The 16381-nt window shown below is 46.3% G+C and overlaps 1 protein-coding gene across 2 annotated transcripts in view; it reads left to right on the top strand.

Moving 5' to 3' along the window:
• Positions 1-16381, top strand: part of ROCK2 (Rho associated coiled-coil containing protein kinase 2) — a 173856-nt gene that overhangs the window by 87894 nt on the left and 69581 nt on the right. For both annotated transcript variants that reach the window (XM_018558395.1, XM_018558394.1), the window contains 3 exons: positions 898-1035; positions 1300-1560; positions 12041-12185. In XM_018558395.1, the coding sequence (XP_018413897.1) occupies positions 898-1035; positions 1300-1560; positions 12041-12185 (544 nt within the window). The remainder of the gene's footprint in view (positions 1-897; positions 1036-1299; positions 1561-12040; positions 12186-16381) is intronic.

Raw genomic sequence — 16381 nt, 5'->3', positions numbered from 1 at the left:
ACTCCCCCTTCAAATCCAGACCCCCCCCCCCCCTTCACATGAGTAGCCCCATTTTCATATCAGAGTCACCTCCTTTTGCATCAGGGTTACTCTTTGGAGTAACCCCCCCTTCACATGGGAAGCCCACCTTTTTCATATCAGAACCCCCCCCACTTTCACATCAGACTTCCCCTTTTACATCAAGAACCCCTTCACATCAGTCTCCCTACCACAAAATTTTGAGGCACCCCTGAGCAGATCAGGAGGCACACCAGCGTGCCTCAGCACCCTGGTTGTGAAAGACTGCTCTTGGGCATTCCAGTAGTGATTCTTCCTCATTGGCCCCGTTGACACTTGACACACGTGTGACCGTGTGCAATATTGTGCACTTTTGCATGTGCTCACGTAACACGCTTGCAGTTCCATTATCTGTTAATGATATCTCAAGCATGGTAAGCAAGACCCCGTGTCTTGGCACGACAAACTCATGGTAAAAAGTGCACAAAGCTCGCTTCTTTGCTATGCATAGGGCAGCCCATTGAAATTAATAGGCTACCCTATATTGGTAAATACCGTGCACATTCATACGGACACTATGAGGTCTTGCTATCATAGTGTTACACTTTCTGCAACATTTTCTGGAATGTACATAACATTTCACAGTGAGAATGGGTCTGCTTTGTAGTTGGCAAGTCGTTGGTACTGGAAATTGGGCTGCAGAAATCTTGCCACCTGAATGGTCGATGGCTAAAGGAGGACAGTGTTTGTATTTCCAGTTATGGATGGACTGACCTTTTAAAGTTGCTGAGCCCTTCAGTCTCTTTATTTTTGGATTTTAAGTCGTATTGCTAAATGGCTTTCCCTTTTCTTGTGTCGCTTCGTAGAGTTAATTGGCTATTTTTCTTCATTTCATAACAGGTCCGGCACAAAACCACACAGAATGTATATGCAATGAAACTTCTTAGTAAATTTGAAATGATCAAAAGATCGGACTCTGCTTTCTTCTGGGAGGAAAGAGATATCATGGCCTTTGCAAACAGCCCTTGGGTAATTCAGGTAAAAAGTTCCTGTATTCAAGTAAATCTCAGTGTTATGTTATTATTTATTTAATATATTTTTTAGCAACCGCGGGGGGTCTTATATCTATACTTTCCCCATACATATAAAAGATGAAACATAGAATGAATGGCCCATATGTTTTTTTTTCTGTTGTCACTTCTCTATATGTCTATGATACCTAACACCGGCACACATGATGGCCCGTGTGATTATTCTGCTGGACTGTTATCAGGTTTAACCTTTTTATATGTTCATCTGCAGCTGTCCTGTGCCTTTCAAGATGACAAGCACCTGTACATGGTGATGGAGTACATGCCGGGTGGTGATCTTGTAAACCTTATGAGTAACTACGATGTGCCTGAGAAGTGGGCCAAATTCTACACCGCCGAAGTGGTCCTTGCCCTCGATGCCATTCACTCCATGGGTTTGATCCACCGAGACGTTAAACCAGACAACATGCTGCTGGATAAGCATGGACACGTCAAGCTGGCCGACTTTGGCACCTGTATGAAGATGGATGATGTAAGCATTCAAAAGAAAATGTTAGGATTACTAATCATTGTGAAGCCGTTAAGGACTTGTATCAAGCTGGGGAATTATTGTTTGCTAAAATAAATAATCCAAGGAGTGTTTCAATAATGGCATTAGTCATGTTTACCAGGTAACATCCTATTATGTATTCCCTGTAAATCAATAATGGGCTTAGACCTTTATTGGCAACCAAACAAGTAATGATCACACGGATATAAAGTTGGTTGCTGATAGAAGCCTAAGTGGCTTTAAAGTGACCCCAAATTCAGGAGTTAAATCTTAAAAATACATTCAATTCCCTATCAACACAAATGTATCTTATTTATGTATTACTCGGCTGTAGATCCTCAAATCATCTCTGAATTGGTGCTGACACTGTCCTACTTCCTTCTGGAGGGTGACTACTTTTATTCCCCATGGCCTCTGTGTACATTATAAGGTAGTCACTGCTCCAAGCTCACTCTTGTGATGGGCTACAATCTCAATACAAATTAGTAAGGTGAACCTGAGATTGTAGTCCATCACGAGTGAGCTTGGATCGTTGTCTACTTTACAACACACACAGTGACCAAGGGAAAGAGATATCATGGCCTTCGCAAACAGCCCCTGGGTTGTTCAGGTAAAAAGTTCATATATTAAAGTCAATCTCTAGTGTTATATTATTATTGGATAATATTATAAAATTGTATACTACCAAGAATTCAACTTAAAAGGAGAATTATGAGGCAAGTGAAAATCACTCAGCTTCATAGTTCTATAGTTCTAGCCGACCTGTGACAATGAAACTGTCACAGGTCGGCTCAATATATCGGAAAGTGAGCACATACCGTCGCTCACTCACTTCTCGATATATCCCTGCAGAGAGCCGTGACTTTCACTCACGGCTCCGTGCAGGGATACCCCCACTCCCCTGTCCGATCCTCCAGTGCTGACTGGCGGAACGGACGGGGAGGGGGCTAGCACAGCTGGCTCTGCCTCTAGATAGGCAGAGCCAGCTGTCAATCCCGCAGCTGGGTGTATCTCGACAGTAATGCCGGGATCCGGCATCTCAGTATACCGCGAGCTGTAGGCTAGTTTGTGTCCTCCCGTTGCCCTTAAGAAAACTATGGGGAAAAGCCCTGACCCCATAGTTCTCCTTTAATAATAACGCACAATACCCATGTTATGTTATATGTCAGCACCAATTCAGAGATGATTTGAGGATCTACAGACAGGTGATACACAAATAAGATACAATGTTGTTAATACTTGGGGTGCATACCCCTGAATTCTGTCCATACAATCCTAAAAATGCAGTAGTTGGGACTTTTGGACGCTGCAAATACGGCCATATTTTATGCTGTGTGAACACCGGTACTTGCGCTTAAACATGCGTACCAATGTATTCTGTCCATACGATTCTAAAAATGCAGCACCTGGGACTCCTGGGTGCAGCAAATACAGCCATATTTTATGTTGTATGACCATATGCTTGCCTTTGCACCAATGGGAATAAGCCCTAAAGGAGGAACATTTAAATGCAAGAAAAGTGATCTGGGAAATATAAAAGTTGCTTATACACTGCCTGTGCAAAACAAAAAGTCACCACCTGGATTTAGTTAAGCAATTGGATAATAGATCTAGGTTCAGTAACATTATGTCCCCAAAAAATTAGGTCAGCTGCCTCCCTGAATATACTGAGTGCTCAGGTTTTCCCATCAATGGATTTTCTCTTCCCTGATGGCACATTGGGCATATTCCAAGATGACAATGCCAGGATTCATCGGGGTCAAATTGTGAAAGAGTGGTTCAGGGACAATGAGACATCATTGTCACACATGGATTGGCCACCACAGAGTCCAGACCTTAACCCCATTGAGAATCTTTGGGATGTGCTGGAGAAGACATTACACAGTGGTCCGACTCTCCCATCATCACTACAACATCTTGGTGAAAAATGAATAACTCTGGATGGAAATAAATGTTGTGATCTTGTGTAAGCTTATCGAAATGATGCCACGGCGAATGTGTGCCGTAATCAAAGCTAAAGGCGGTCCAACGAAATATTAGAATGTGTAACTTTTGAGTACCGGTGTAAATGAGGCCTAATACACACTGAAAACATCATTTTAAATGGGCTGAACCCATTCACATATTAAAACCTCTTTATCACATATACAGGATCCTACAGAGATGGAAGGTGTTTGCCAACATTCAGTAACTTGCAGCTGAATGTTGAGGCCAGTGTCTGATTGGTAGTCTAGCAGAATGTTAGTAAATACGTCTTCTGGTGTCACAGCGGAATCCTGGTTTCTTAACATTCCATTCAGCATTGCCAGGGGATTCGTATGAAACTCTTCCTGAACAAGTCACAGCTTCCGCTCCCGAGGGCTCTGATGGTTTTCAGGAACCTAGTACAGAATGTGCCAGCCTGGTCTGCAGCTCGCTCAGATGTTACCATATAGGAGCAGAATATATGTGTGGAATGAAGCTGAATACGGAAATACTTTTCGGCTAGTTTTGTGGGAAATGAAGCTGACGCGTGTGCCGTGTTTTTCAGCTTCTTATGACGCCAGCTAGTGGTCACGTGAGGATATGCAAAGCAAAAGTCTCAAAGGCAGGGAACAAATTTGATTATCTTCAGTCTGGCTGGTTATTTGTATTCAGTTTTATTCCTGCACACGGGAACATGATTATTATGTATAGGAAGACCATTTTCCTTTAGTTTTGGATAGAGAAAGTTAGAGCTGCACCCTTTTTGTTTTGCTGTCTGTCCACAAGCTTGGGGAGAGTTGTCTCCCTGTTTGTCCTGGTGACCATTGTCACAAGACAGAGATTAAGGGGGAGTCTGACATTTTGCGTTTTCACTTGAGCAAGTGAAGAGGGAAAAAACACCTGTTCCTGTTACTGAGCTCCAAGATGGAAATTCTGCTCACTTCTTAGAGATTTTCCCTAATTTCCTGTTGCATCTCCAGGACAGGAAGTGAAGGGTGATCTTCCCAGCGGGACACGTACTGCAAATAATAACCTGATAGGGGTTTTTCCCTTTCCATACTCTGGAGAAAACTAAAGTTTTGGCTTTTGTGTTTGGCACCGTGTCGAATGGGATGCAGTTTTCTTAAAACTGAACTCTGGGTCAAAATGTTCTTAACCCTTGCAGTGGGGGTACTACAGCACTGCAAGGGTTAAGTGCTCGTTTTGGTCTAGGTGCTAAAATAACAAAGTTATACTCTCCTGAACCTCTCAGCCGGCCAGCTCTGACAGCGCTCCTCCACTGCAGCGATGGTATGTCCTTCATATGTCCTGTATGTCCATACACAGTGTATTGGACGTGAAGAACCACTTGACCTTAGACTGCTGTAGCAGAGCAGGAGAGAGGCTAGAGGGACCAGACTAGGGCTGCAACTAATTATTATTTTCATAATCGATTAGTTGGCCTGTTTTTTTTTGTTTTTTTTTATTAATCGGATAAAAGAAATGTAAATACCAATCCTTAATGCAAAATAAAATACACATGCAGTGTTACCAACATCAAGTTTACTTCAAAATCAAACTGCATGCACAATTTTATGCAATCGCACCGCACTGGAACGCACGGCTTTGTGGTACCACGCATTCCACACTGTTGGTGGGAGGCGCGTTCGGGGTGCCATTGAAATGAATGGCAGTGCAATGCACCTCCTGCAGCAGAATTTGTCAGGCCGAAACCAAAAAATACTTTTTCCCCCACTTTTTATTTTGATATATCTATATAGATATATAATTTTTTTTTTTAAATAATTGTATTGTAAGCGCATGGCGCTTGAAAAGCTTCAGCCTGGGAATGACAGCTGCCAGTAGCAAGATTCCACAGACAGCAGCTGAATGTAAAAACAGCAGGTATTGGGCGGGTACAATAGGCAGCCTGCTATTGGCCATTTCAGTTTGCCATAACCAATAGCTGGCTATTGCACCCGCCCACTGCTTGCTGTGCGTGTAGGAGAGAGCTAGGGGATCCAACCAACTAATCGATAATGAGAATAGTTGATAACTATTCGAATTATCGATTATTGTCGATCAACCGATTTTAGTTGGTTGCAGCACTAGACCAGTCTAAGAACAAGCCGACTCTGAGGATCAGTTGAGTATAACTTTATTATTGTTGCACCTACAAAAACCCAAACCCTTAACTCTTGTAGTACGGGGGTAGTCTTTAGTCTTTTTACATGTTTTTCAGAGATGTCTTTCTGCGGTAAATAGCCAGTTTATAGAGCTCAGTATCTCAAAATGAGAATTGCACACATAAATGAGAGGGGCCAGATTGGGGTTGGGGGTTGTTGGTTTGGGGGCAGATGGGTGGGGGTAATTCCTTTTTGGGCAGCACAGTGGCGTAGTGGTTAGCACTTCTAGCACTGTGGGTCCCTGGTTCAGGTCACTATCTGCAAGGAGTTTGCATGTTCTCCCTGTGTGTGGGTTTCCTCCGGGTACTCCGGTTTCCTCCCACACTCCAAAGACATGCTGGAAGGTTAATTGGTTCCTGTCTAAATCAGCCTCATATGTATGTATGTATGTGAGATAGGGACCTCACATTGTAAGCTCCTTGAGGGCAGGGACTGATGTGAATGTGCACAGTGTAAAGTGATGCGTAAATTGTCTGCGCTCTATAAATACCAATTATAATAATAATTTTCCAAAATGTTGTCTAGGGCAAGTGGCCCTTTCAGTGAAAGTATTGGAGCCTGGCGTTCAGCTTTTAGCAGGCCCATAGATCACTAAACTTGAACTGCTTCCTATAAAACGGCCATGAAGGATTCACCTGACTAATCCTCCTCTCGGCGTACAGTAGGCCCGTGTGCTCACTCCTTAGAGTATCCTTCTGGGATGAAGGATTATTTGTTGCAGGAAGAACCCAAACATTTAAAAGAAGTTTAGCGCTATTTAACAAGGTGTTGAAGCTTTTAACGGGTCCAGCGGGCCGCCCAGCCGCGGCTTTTACTAGCTCTGCTCAAACTCCTGGCTGGCACGCTCGCTGTGCCGGTGAAGTCTGGCCTGGCAGCGGCGTTACGTAAGCCAACATTGTGGTTTTCTGTACAAGATAAGCGGCGCGGATCGGTTGTCTTGAGAAACAAAAGCGCTTACTTAGCTGGAAGGCAGCGATTTCCAATGTCAATAGGCAGCACACGAGCTCCCATTCATCTGCATAAATAAGTTTGTGTAGAATAAAAATTCTGCGGTCGTCGTTTGGAAGAGGCTGTCGATGAGGAGGATTGCGGCAATCGTGGATTTAACTTTGCCTGCCCTTTCTGCAGCAGACAATGGGCTGCGAAGGGAGAGGGTAGGAGGAGTAGGCGCCGCCGTTCGCTCTTCAGTTGTGACAGCTGTAGCTTGCCTTTGGAAATCTGATGCCAAGCCCTGCCAGTTAATGAATGCCACCCTGTGCCATCATGGCACTTCTGTAGAATTCCGAGTCAGCCGTTTTGAATAGTGGCTCCTCCTACTTGCCTGGAGTTACAGGAAACCTTGCAAATCAGTCAGTTTTAGCCACACCCCCTTGCCGGGGTGATTGACAGCGGCTGCTGCTGGAAGATGCAGGCACGTCGTGCATCAGCATGGCATCCTGTAACTCCATGCAAGGAGGAGCCGCTGTTTGTGACACGCCCCCACCCCCAGCACTCCTGCATGACTCCCACAGACAGATGCATAATGGGATTTGCAGTTTCACCACAGCTGGAGGGCCAGAGTTTGCCCACTCCTGCATTAGGCATTGCAAGACTCCCTGAGGCAGATGCATGATGGGTCTCGTAGTTTCGCCACAGCTGGAGGGCCACAGCTTGTCTGCCCTAAGCTGTTGCGAAGTACCCTTGAAAAAAAAAAAAAAGCAGTGAAGGGTTTCCTGAAACAATCGTGCCCATAAACCCAAACATCAGGGAAACATTTTCTTTCCATCCAGTTTTGAGAATTACACAGTTTTGTATTGTAGCACCAGTTGAGGAACACTTACAGGCCTTGTCCCTCCCCCAGCCTATGACTGGAGAACAGCAGACTGATGAGCTCATATCCCAGTCACTCTGAACTCTCCACCTGCCAGCATTCTCCTTGTTAGCACATGTGTAGTGCAGCACATCTGAATGGCTCCTTGTGCTGCTTCTCCCTGTCCCAGTCTGAGCTCTGCAGGAGATCGATTTGAGGCGGATACCAAAACGAAAAATACATTTAATGAAGAGTTCTGGAATACAGAGCGGCAATAAGTTGTGCCTTTTGTATGTTCCTGGAGCTCGGCTTTAATCTTGGAGGCCGTCTATAAATTTATTCTACACTTGCTTTTTGAAGTGATTACCAGAGTCCGATAAATGTTTTCAAATTTTGATGATCATTATTTTCTTTTTTTGTAATGAATTATTTAACTTCGGCCCTCCAGCTGCTGTGGAACTACAAGTCCCATGAGGCATTGCAAGACTCCCAACAGCCACAGGCATGACTCCCAGAGGCAGATGCATCATGGGATTTGTAGTTTCAGCCCAGCTGGAGTGCTGAAGTTGCCTAGCCCTGCTTTATGCTATTGGTATGATACCTAGTAATGTTACCCTGGGCGCCTTTGAAGTTTGATTCGTGACTTCATGAAAACACATGATTCATGTGTTTTCATGAAGAAGTGAGGCCCACATATAGGCCTGCTGGGCTTATAGTATTTAAAGTAAAGCTCCACTTCCCTGAGGATGGCAGAAGACAAAATAGTATCCGGTGCGGATCCGGTCACGCTGCATTTGATCTGTTTTGGTGCATTGCCAGGCTTCAAATGTATTACAGATGAATTTTTACTCCCTGAGGTATTCAAGCTGAACGGCGGCCTTCCCTTCAGTCTTGCACAGTTGTAGCGGCTCCTCTCCTGGACTGACATGGCTTCCTCTGATCTCACTGCACACTGCGAGCTTCTCACAATGTGCCTTAGAAGCTGCAGCAAGTCAGATAGAGCCCACCTCATTTCCTGGCTGGAGGACATCCAGCTTCATCTAGCCCAGGGGTGGGCAACTCTATCGCTAAGATCAAGTGTAGTATCTGGTTTTATCAGTTTTCGGAGGAGAACAGCACCATTTGCCGGCGCTCATGGTTGCTTAGTATTCTCTGAAGTAATAGGTGGGTGCCGGAGGGGTTTGCTTTCCTCCTGGGTTGATTCTGGCCTGGTTATGCCGGGCTTGTCCCCAGTTGCAGGCATTAACCCCTCTGGATCTAATGCCTTCTGGTAGGAAGGAGGCTGCACTTGTCTGGCCGGAGAGTTCGGGGAGCGCAGAGGCCTGCAGTGCTGTTCCCCCTGGAAGTGGCGTCCCAGGGGTGCCGGAAAATCACTTGAGTTTGGGACCCCACTGTGATTCCCCAGCACTAGGTCACGGCACTAGAGCTTTTTCTGCACCACCCCTCTTGGGCAGGCCTTCTGGTTAGCCTATGAGTAATCTCCTTGTCGCACTCCTTACCGATATGTCCCTTGTAGTGGGGGGTGCTCGCAGTGACCGCGGATGGTGCCGCGAATGTCAGCAAAATTGTAGAAATGTCACCAGCACACCAGTCCTTTTTAAGATAGCAAAAGCTTCATTTATTGAGCCTGATGAAGGGACCCTGCGCGGTCCCGAAAGCGCTTGTTTGGTCATATGACAAAAAACTTCAATAAATTAAGCTTTTGCTATCTTAAAAGGACAGATTGTGCTGGTGACTTTTCTTCTGGTTAGCCTGGGGCAGTTTTTATACATTGGCCGGATGGCCTGCCAGGTTTGTGCCCAGGCACCTATTTATTTACGCACTTTTTGACTTCACAGAATGACGGAGGGTGCGGGTACCTTCGGGGCCCTTCCTGATGTTTGGGCAAAAGTGCCTCCCCCCCACCTGGGGGGTCTCCCTTCGGGAGAGCCCCCACCTAGTACTCGGTGGACTTGTTTTGGCAGGTCCATGAGAAGAGGGGTCCACCGGACTTTGGGTAGGTGGACCCAAGTTGTTCTTGTCCCTGTCAGGAGCCTTGCGTCCCGGGGGGTCAGGAAATCGAGGCCCTTTCTCTTCGGAGAAGGCCCAAAGCACCCTCCTGCACTTTTTTTTTTTAGTGTGCTGTGATTTCACGGTTCACTTTGTTTGTTCACAGGGGTGAAGTTTGCATGAGCAGGAGCCTTGCGCCCCAGGGGGTTCGGGAATTGGAGGCCCTTTCTCCTCGGAGGAGGACCACAGCACCCTTGTGGCACTTTTTTTTTTTGTGTGTTGTGATTTCACGATTCACTTTTTTGTTCACAAAGGAAGTTGATTTTGTTGCACGCACTGTGGACTTAATTAAAAAGAAAAAGAGGTGGGCAACTCCAGTCCTCCAACTGTTGTGGGAATCTACAGTCCCATGAGGCATTGCAAGACTGACAGTTACAGGCATGACTCCCAGAGGTAGAGCTATGTTGGGATTTGTAGTTTAAGCACAGCTGGAGTTGCCAGCCCCTGACCTAGCCCTGACTGTCCCTCGCCCGCCCCTTTCATTCATTGGTTTTCAGTTCTTTCAATCATGGAGACCCACAGAGGTCTAAAAAATGAAAATGGAAAGGTTTTATTACCACATTGATGAGGGGAAAAAGGAGGAACCAGATTAAAGCGTATCTGGTTATCAGCTTTAATTATTTTGTTCTTCTGTTTCCTTTGTTTTAAAGCAGAATTCGGGGGACAAAATGTAATTAACCCTTTCAGTGGGGCTACCCTCACACTGCAAGGGTCAAGTTTTTGTCTAGGTTCACAAATAGCGGAGGGGGAGCAAGGCAGAAGAGACCTGTCTAAGGGCAAGCCGGCTCAGAGGATCGGGTGAGCATAACTTTGTTATTTTTGAACCTAGACGCACATGAGCAGTTGACCCTTGCAGTTCAGGGGTAGCCCCACTGCAAGGCGTAGGAATAATTTTCCCCGGAGTTCTGCTTTAAATGATTATTAAACCTTGTTTTTGTATATATTAGGCTAGCAAGCAGTAGATATATGCAAAAACATTTTAAAAAACGAACATCTGAAGAGTCTCGGGTGGCCGCAAAGGATCTTGGGGCGGGCGCATGCGCAGTTCAGATGTTCGGCCGGGAGACGAGGAGAGACACAAGGTAAGTCTATGGAGCAGCGTGCACCCGCACAGACACCGTGGGACATCAGAGGAGGGGAGGACAGAGGAGTCAGTGCTGGATCGGAGACCGGCACCAGCGCTGGAGGGACAGCTGAAAAGGACAGGAAAGAAGAAGATGATCGGATTAAGAGGTAAGTCCCTACAGCAGGATTGTGAAGGGGAAAAAAAATTCCGACTTTAGGGCCCATTCACAACTCATCCAGATTACCTCCAGACCAGACTGTTTCCGGACCCAAAATGCATCCCAATGTATCCCTCTGCTATTTCTGGCCTCTGTTCACACCAGCACAGTCCGTTCAACATGACCCGAAAAATACTGCTTGTCCTATTTTTTGTCTGGTCTGGAATGAACTGCAACGCATCAAAAACGCTTGGAACGCACCTGTAAGACCAATTTTAAAAAATTATAATCGCGACAAAATGCAATGCACTATGCTCCAGATCTGGTCCGGAAAATGGTGTGAACCCGGCCTAACGTCACTTTAAGCTTTGAAAACACGGGCTAAGCCCTTTTATGTGCATTTTTATGCCAACGGAGACTCAGAATGCAGCACATTAGTGAACATGGGACTGAGGAAGAGTCATGTGCATTTGATTTGATGGCGGCAGTGCGAACAAGACTTCACTGTTCCGTCTTCTATTTTCAACAAGTTTTTCCGCTTTAATGTAGTCGGAGAATTGATAATCCAGAACTGTGACTTTCTAGAAATGGAGCTCTGAGAAGTGAGTCACAGCCGGCTACATAACCGGATATACAGGATGTGCCCCCACTTATCACCCGCAGCGCCAATGGTCATCCATCTATAATCTATAGAACTAGAATGCGGGAGTGAGAACCATGGGCAGTGTGGAAGCCGTCATCTTCACTCTTGTCCATGGTGAAGAACGTCAGTGTTGTTTTAGAAGGATTATACAGATTCACACCTGAACGCTTTGTAGCGCGTTCAACGCTCGACGAACGCTCTACAAAACGCTCAAACATCTAAATCCCATTGTATTCAATTGGTCTGCTTCACACCTTGCCGTATTTCCGCCCGTCCGAACGCGATACAAAACGGCCTACGCCCAAAGAAGTACATGTACTTCTGTGGCGCGTTTTGTTCTCGCGTTTCCATTGGGATACAGCCAAGTAGCCCTCGAATCGCTGTAAAAACGCGCAACAAACGCGCATATACAATACGCCTAGTTGTGAACCTAGCCTTACACAATGACTCTTGGGCCACTGGTTTAGGATCAGTGCCGGGTAGCCATTCCTTACTTGATCTGAGTTGATTGTAGTGTAATCTGTTGGGATATCACTGGGATTAGCACAATACTAGAAAAGATACCAAACAACTGATAGTGAAAATAGAGGAATTTGTACAATTTCACCGACATCCATTTTCCTTGCAGACGGGTATGGTGCGCTGTGACACCGCAGTTGGAACGCCGGACTACATATCACCCGAAGTACTGAAGTCTCAGGGAGGAGACGGTTACTACGGACGGGAGTGTGACTGGTGGTCTGTGGGGGTCTTCTTATTCGAGATGTTGGTTGGTAAGTGACGTGAAGCACAATAAAGGATTGGTACTTGTCTTAGTTGTTGTGCCAAATGTTGCATGGCCAGAACTTTTTTTGCTTCTTTTTGTAAAAAGGGATATTTATTTCCTTTAGGCTAGCCATACATTGTCACATTTGTCTTGTTCAGCCCACTGGGTTTATTAAGGAAAATGGATTCTCTATTCGTGCTAAACAGCATGGATAGACAAATCTCCCATACTGGCTATTGTATTCTAACAGCGCCGGCTGTCCGATTTCTTGAAAAGCAACTGCAGCTGATTGGCTGCAGTCACTTTTCGGCTGACAATTTTCCTCCCAGCGCTTTCAGATTTTCAATTGACGTTTGTTGTACTGGGTTGTGTCAGCAGGCAGAGCCGTTCCTATAATGAGGCAGCCTGAGGCATAGCCGATCTGCTGCCCAATGTTTTGAGTTAGCCTGCTGCCCCCTTTCTGGTCAGTGTGTCCCAGGGTGCTAAGAGCCGGGTCGGGAGATGTGTAAGGGCCATAAACTCTCCCCACTCAGCTTTTAGCAGTCTTGGAGGCTCTGGCTGGCGTCCCGCCCAGCTAATGGCAACCAGTGACATCAGTGAGCTGGGCCAAAAACATCTACCTGCCCATCTCTTAGCAACCTGGGATGCTGTGGCCGGCGTCCCGCTTACCTTATGGCAACCAGTGACTTCAGTATGCTGGGCCATGCACATCTACCTGCCCAACTCTTAGCAACCTGGGATGCTGTGGCCGGCGTCCCGCTTAGCTCCTGGCAACCAGTGACATCAGTATACTGGGCCATGCACATCTACCTGCCCAACTCTTAGCAACCTGGGATGCTGTGGCCGGCGTCCCGCTTAGCTCCTGGCAACCAGTGACTTCAGTATGCTGGGCCATGCACATCTACCAGCCCAACTCTTAGCAACCTGGGATGCTGTGGCCGGCGTCCCGCTTAGCTCCTGGCAACCAGTGACATCAGTGAGCTGGGCCATGCACATCTACCAGCCCAACTCTTAGAAACCTGGGATGCTGTGGCCGGCGTCCCGCTTGGCTCCTGGCAACCAGTGACTTCAGTGAGCTGGGCGCTGAGATGATCCACTTTCTGACCCTGAAAAAAGCTACACTGCTTACCGTGGAAGAACACGAGAAAACATTTTCTTCTTCTGCCGTATTTCTTACTTGAGTGGCTCTGAAATGGGGAATAACTGGGTTCTTCATGATTCAGCGCTCTATTCCCAGGTGGCCTGCGCTGTCAGCCGGCTTGATGTGGAGGGGGTGGGCGATGACACACATACTGTATACTGAAGATCGTGCCGTCTACACTTGTCATCGCAGTAAAACTAGATGAATCTGCCAACTTCTTAAAGTGGATTTGCCCCTAAAATAAACATTTCTAACATGTCCAGGTTTTTGAAAAAAAATAAAATTATTTTGTTTAAGCCAAAAAACGAATTTCCTTTTTTACCAGCAACGTTTTTTTCCCCCCCTTCCACTGCCTGCTGCATATGTAGAGTTCAGTGTACACGCCAGCATTTGCCAGGTGTCAGTGTGTCGCTTACTGTATGCAGGGATGGTGCAACTTCATTGCTCATGCTTGGAATTGGAATCACACCTTGGGGGCGTAGTAAGACGCAGGCAGCGGAAAGAAGCTTCTGCAAACATGGCACCAGCAGCTGTAGAGGAGATACAAAGATACCCTGGGGGATCAGGAAAGTCTCAGACATTTGTCACAATGTGCACCTCCTTCCCCTTGTTCAGTTTAGGTGATTGCAGAGATTCTGATTTTAACTTTTTAACTAGATCACAGTTCTTCTTAAAGTAGAACTCCAGGTAGATATACTCACCTGAACCTCCAAGCCGGCTTCTTAGTCCGGTCCCTGGAATGTCTCTCCCACTCCTCTGCAGCGGTCTTAGGTCCCGTAAATCATCACGTCTATAGACTGTGCATAGACCTGAGGTTGCTGAGGAACATTGCAATGTGCTGCAGAGGAGGGGACAGGATGGAGGGAGCGCCTTGACAGCTGGTCGGCTTGAAGATTTGGGTGAGGATATCTCTATTTTACCACCTAGACACAAACAAGCACTTAACCCTTGCAGTGCAGGGGTAGCACCATTGCCAAGGTTTAATAATAAAAAAAAATCTGCAGTTCCTCTTTATCCCCCATTTTGTGAATGCTGAACATCTACTTTAATTTTCTCAGTAAGATCATCAGCTATTGGAGGCCGATTTACTGTTTTGTTATAACTTCCAGCAGTGTACGTGTGCTAAAACAATAGTGACGGCAACTAGGGCTGCAATAACATATCGATATAATCAATGATAACTGATAATGAGAATCGTTGTCAATGATTCTCATTATCGATTAGTTGAATCGCTCTGCTTCGTGGTTCTCCTCACTGGGAGCCACTGCATGCTGCTGTCTGTGCCTCCTTTGATCAGAGGAGGGACAGACCTCTGCAGCTGGCGCCCAGCGGGGAGTAGAAATCGCTGTGCCTCTGTGTTCCTCCGCTGCTGCCGGCGGAAGAATGCCAGCGTCAAGTCTCCCATCCAGCAGCTTGGGAGCAACTGATCTAATAGACCCCTAATGTCACCTCAAAGAGAACCTGTCATCTCCTATGTGCTTTCACATAGGGGGCTTGTGAGCCCCCCCAACCCACCCCCGTGTGATGGCAATTAAGTTAAAAAAAATGTAAGTTAAATTGAAAATACTCCTCCGACCCCACGAAGGCACGAATACTAACAGAAACACAAGTTGGATGCGGCAAATGTACGAAAATGCAGATTGTGCTAGACATGTCAAGTATCACTGTGTGTTAGGAATGCACCGATATATCGGCCGCCGAAACATATCGGCCGCAAATAGCAGTGCATCCGTGATTTCTCTCCTCCCCGCTGGGTGCTGCACTGTGTCCCAGCGGGGAGAAGAGAAACTGTCACAGGTGTCCGAGCGCTGCGGGAGGAGAGCACTGTGAGCGGCCGACGACTCTCCTCCCACACCGTACAGCCTCCTGTCACAGATCAGGAGAGCGGCGGTGTGGGCGGAGACAGCTTGCAGTGCTGTCACAGGAGGCTGAGCTCTCCCGATCTGTGACAGCATGTCAGGATGGAGAGAGAGTACAAGCAGTCGGTGATCAGTGATAAATTTGAAATGACAACAAAGACACCTTTAGAAATGTTTAGTGATGCCAATCTAGAAACGCATACTTCTAGATAATTGGCGGGTTTTTATTCTTTGCAAACCTTATTTCTCTTTTCCTTCTCATTCTTCTCATGGTGGCCATTTTAACTAAGGGCAGGTTACTAGATCTCCCTTTACTTCCTGGAACTCTGGCACATGTGACCATTCACGTAATCTCAGAGGAGGAAAGTGCCTTTCCCCGAGATCTCATGAGATTACAGATGAGATTTCCCAGCAATGCTTTGCTGATGTAACCTTCCCAGGATGCAACACTTAGGCACATTACGTCACTAATGTCCAAGAGGACCAGAAAGTGGAAAAGTAATAATAGTAACTAAAATAAAAATATGTTTGTTTAACTAATGAATGTAAGATGATTTCATATCAGTATGCAGAGCTGCATGTTAAAGTGATTTGTAATGAAAGGGGGTAAAGGTCCACTTTAATGATCATCATCCATGGCAAACCTTGATCAGGACACACAGAACAAGATGCACATTCTGAGCTAGGAGGGAAAGTATAGTGTATACAGGGGGTTGTATAACTTATAGGTTAAGTAGAAGGCCTCTTTAAGTGGACAGGTCCGTGTTGGTCACCATGAGTGAGGGCAGTATTGGTATAAGTGGACAGGTCAGTGGTGGTCAGCAGGAGTGAGGGAAGTATTGGTAATAATGGACAGGTCACTGGTGGTCACCAGGAATGAGGGCAGTATTGGTATAAGTGGACAGGTCACTGGTGGTCACCAGGAGTGAGGGCAGTATTGGTATAAGTGGACAGGTCAGTGGTGGTCACCAGGAGTGAGGGCAGTATTGATATAAGTGAACAGGTCAGTGGTGGTCAGCAGGAGTGAGGGCAGTATTGGTAATAATGGACAGGTCAGTGGTGGTCACCATGAGTGAGGGCAGTATTGGTATAAGTGGACAGGTCAGTGGTGGTCACCATGAGTGAGGGCAGTATTGGTATAAGTGGACAGGTCAGTGGTGGTCACCAGGAGTGAGGGCAGTATTGGTATAAGTGGACAGGTCA

Source organism: Nanorana parkeri, unplaced genomic scaffold (assembly GCF_000935625.1).
Source record: "Nanorana parkeri isolate BGI_ZX_2015 unplaced genomic scaffold, ASM93562v1 scaffold336, whole genome shotgun sequence".
NCBI lineage: Eukaryota > Metazoa > Chordata > Amphibia > Anura > Dicroglossidae > Nanorana > Nanorana parkeri.
This window is presented reverse-complemented; position numbering and strand designations above follow the sequence as displayed.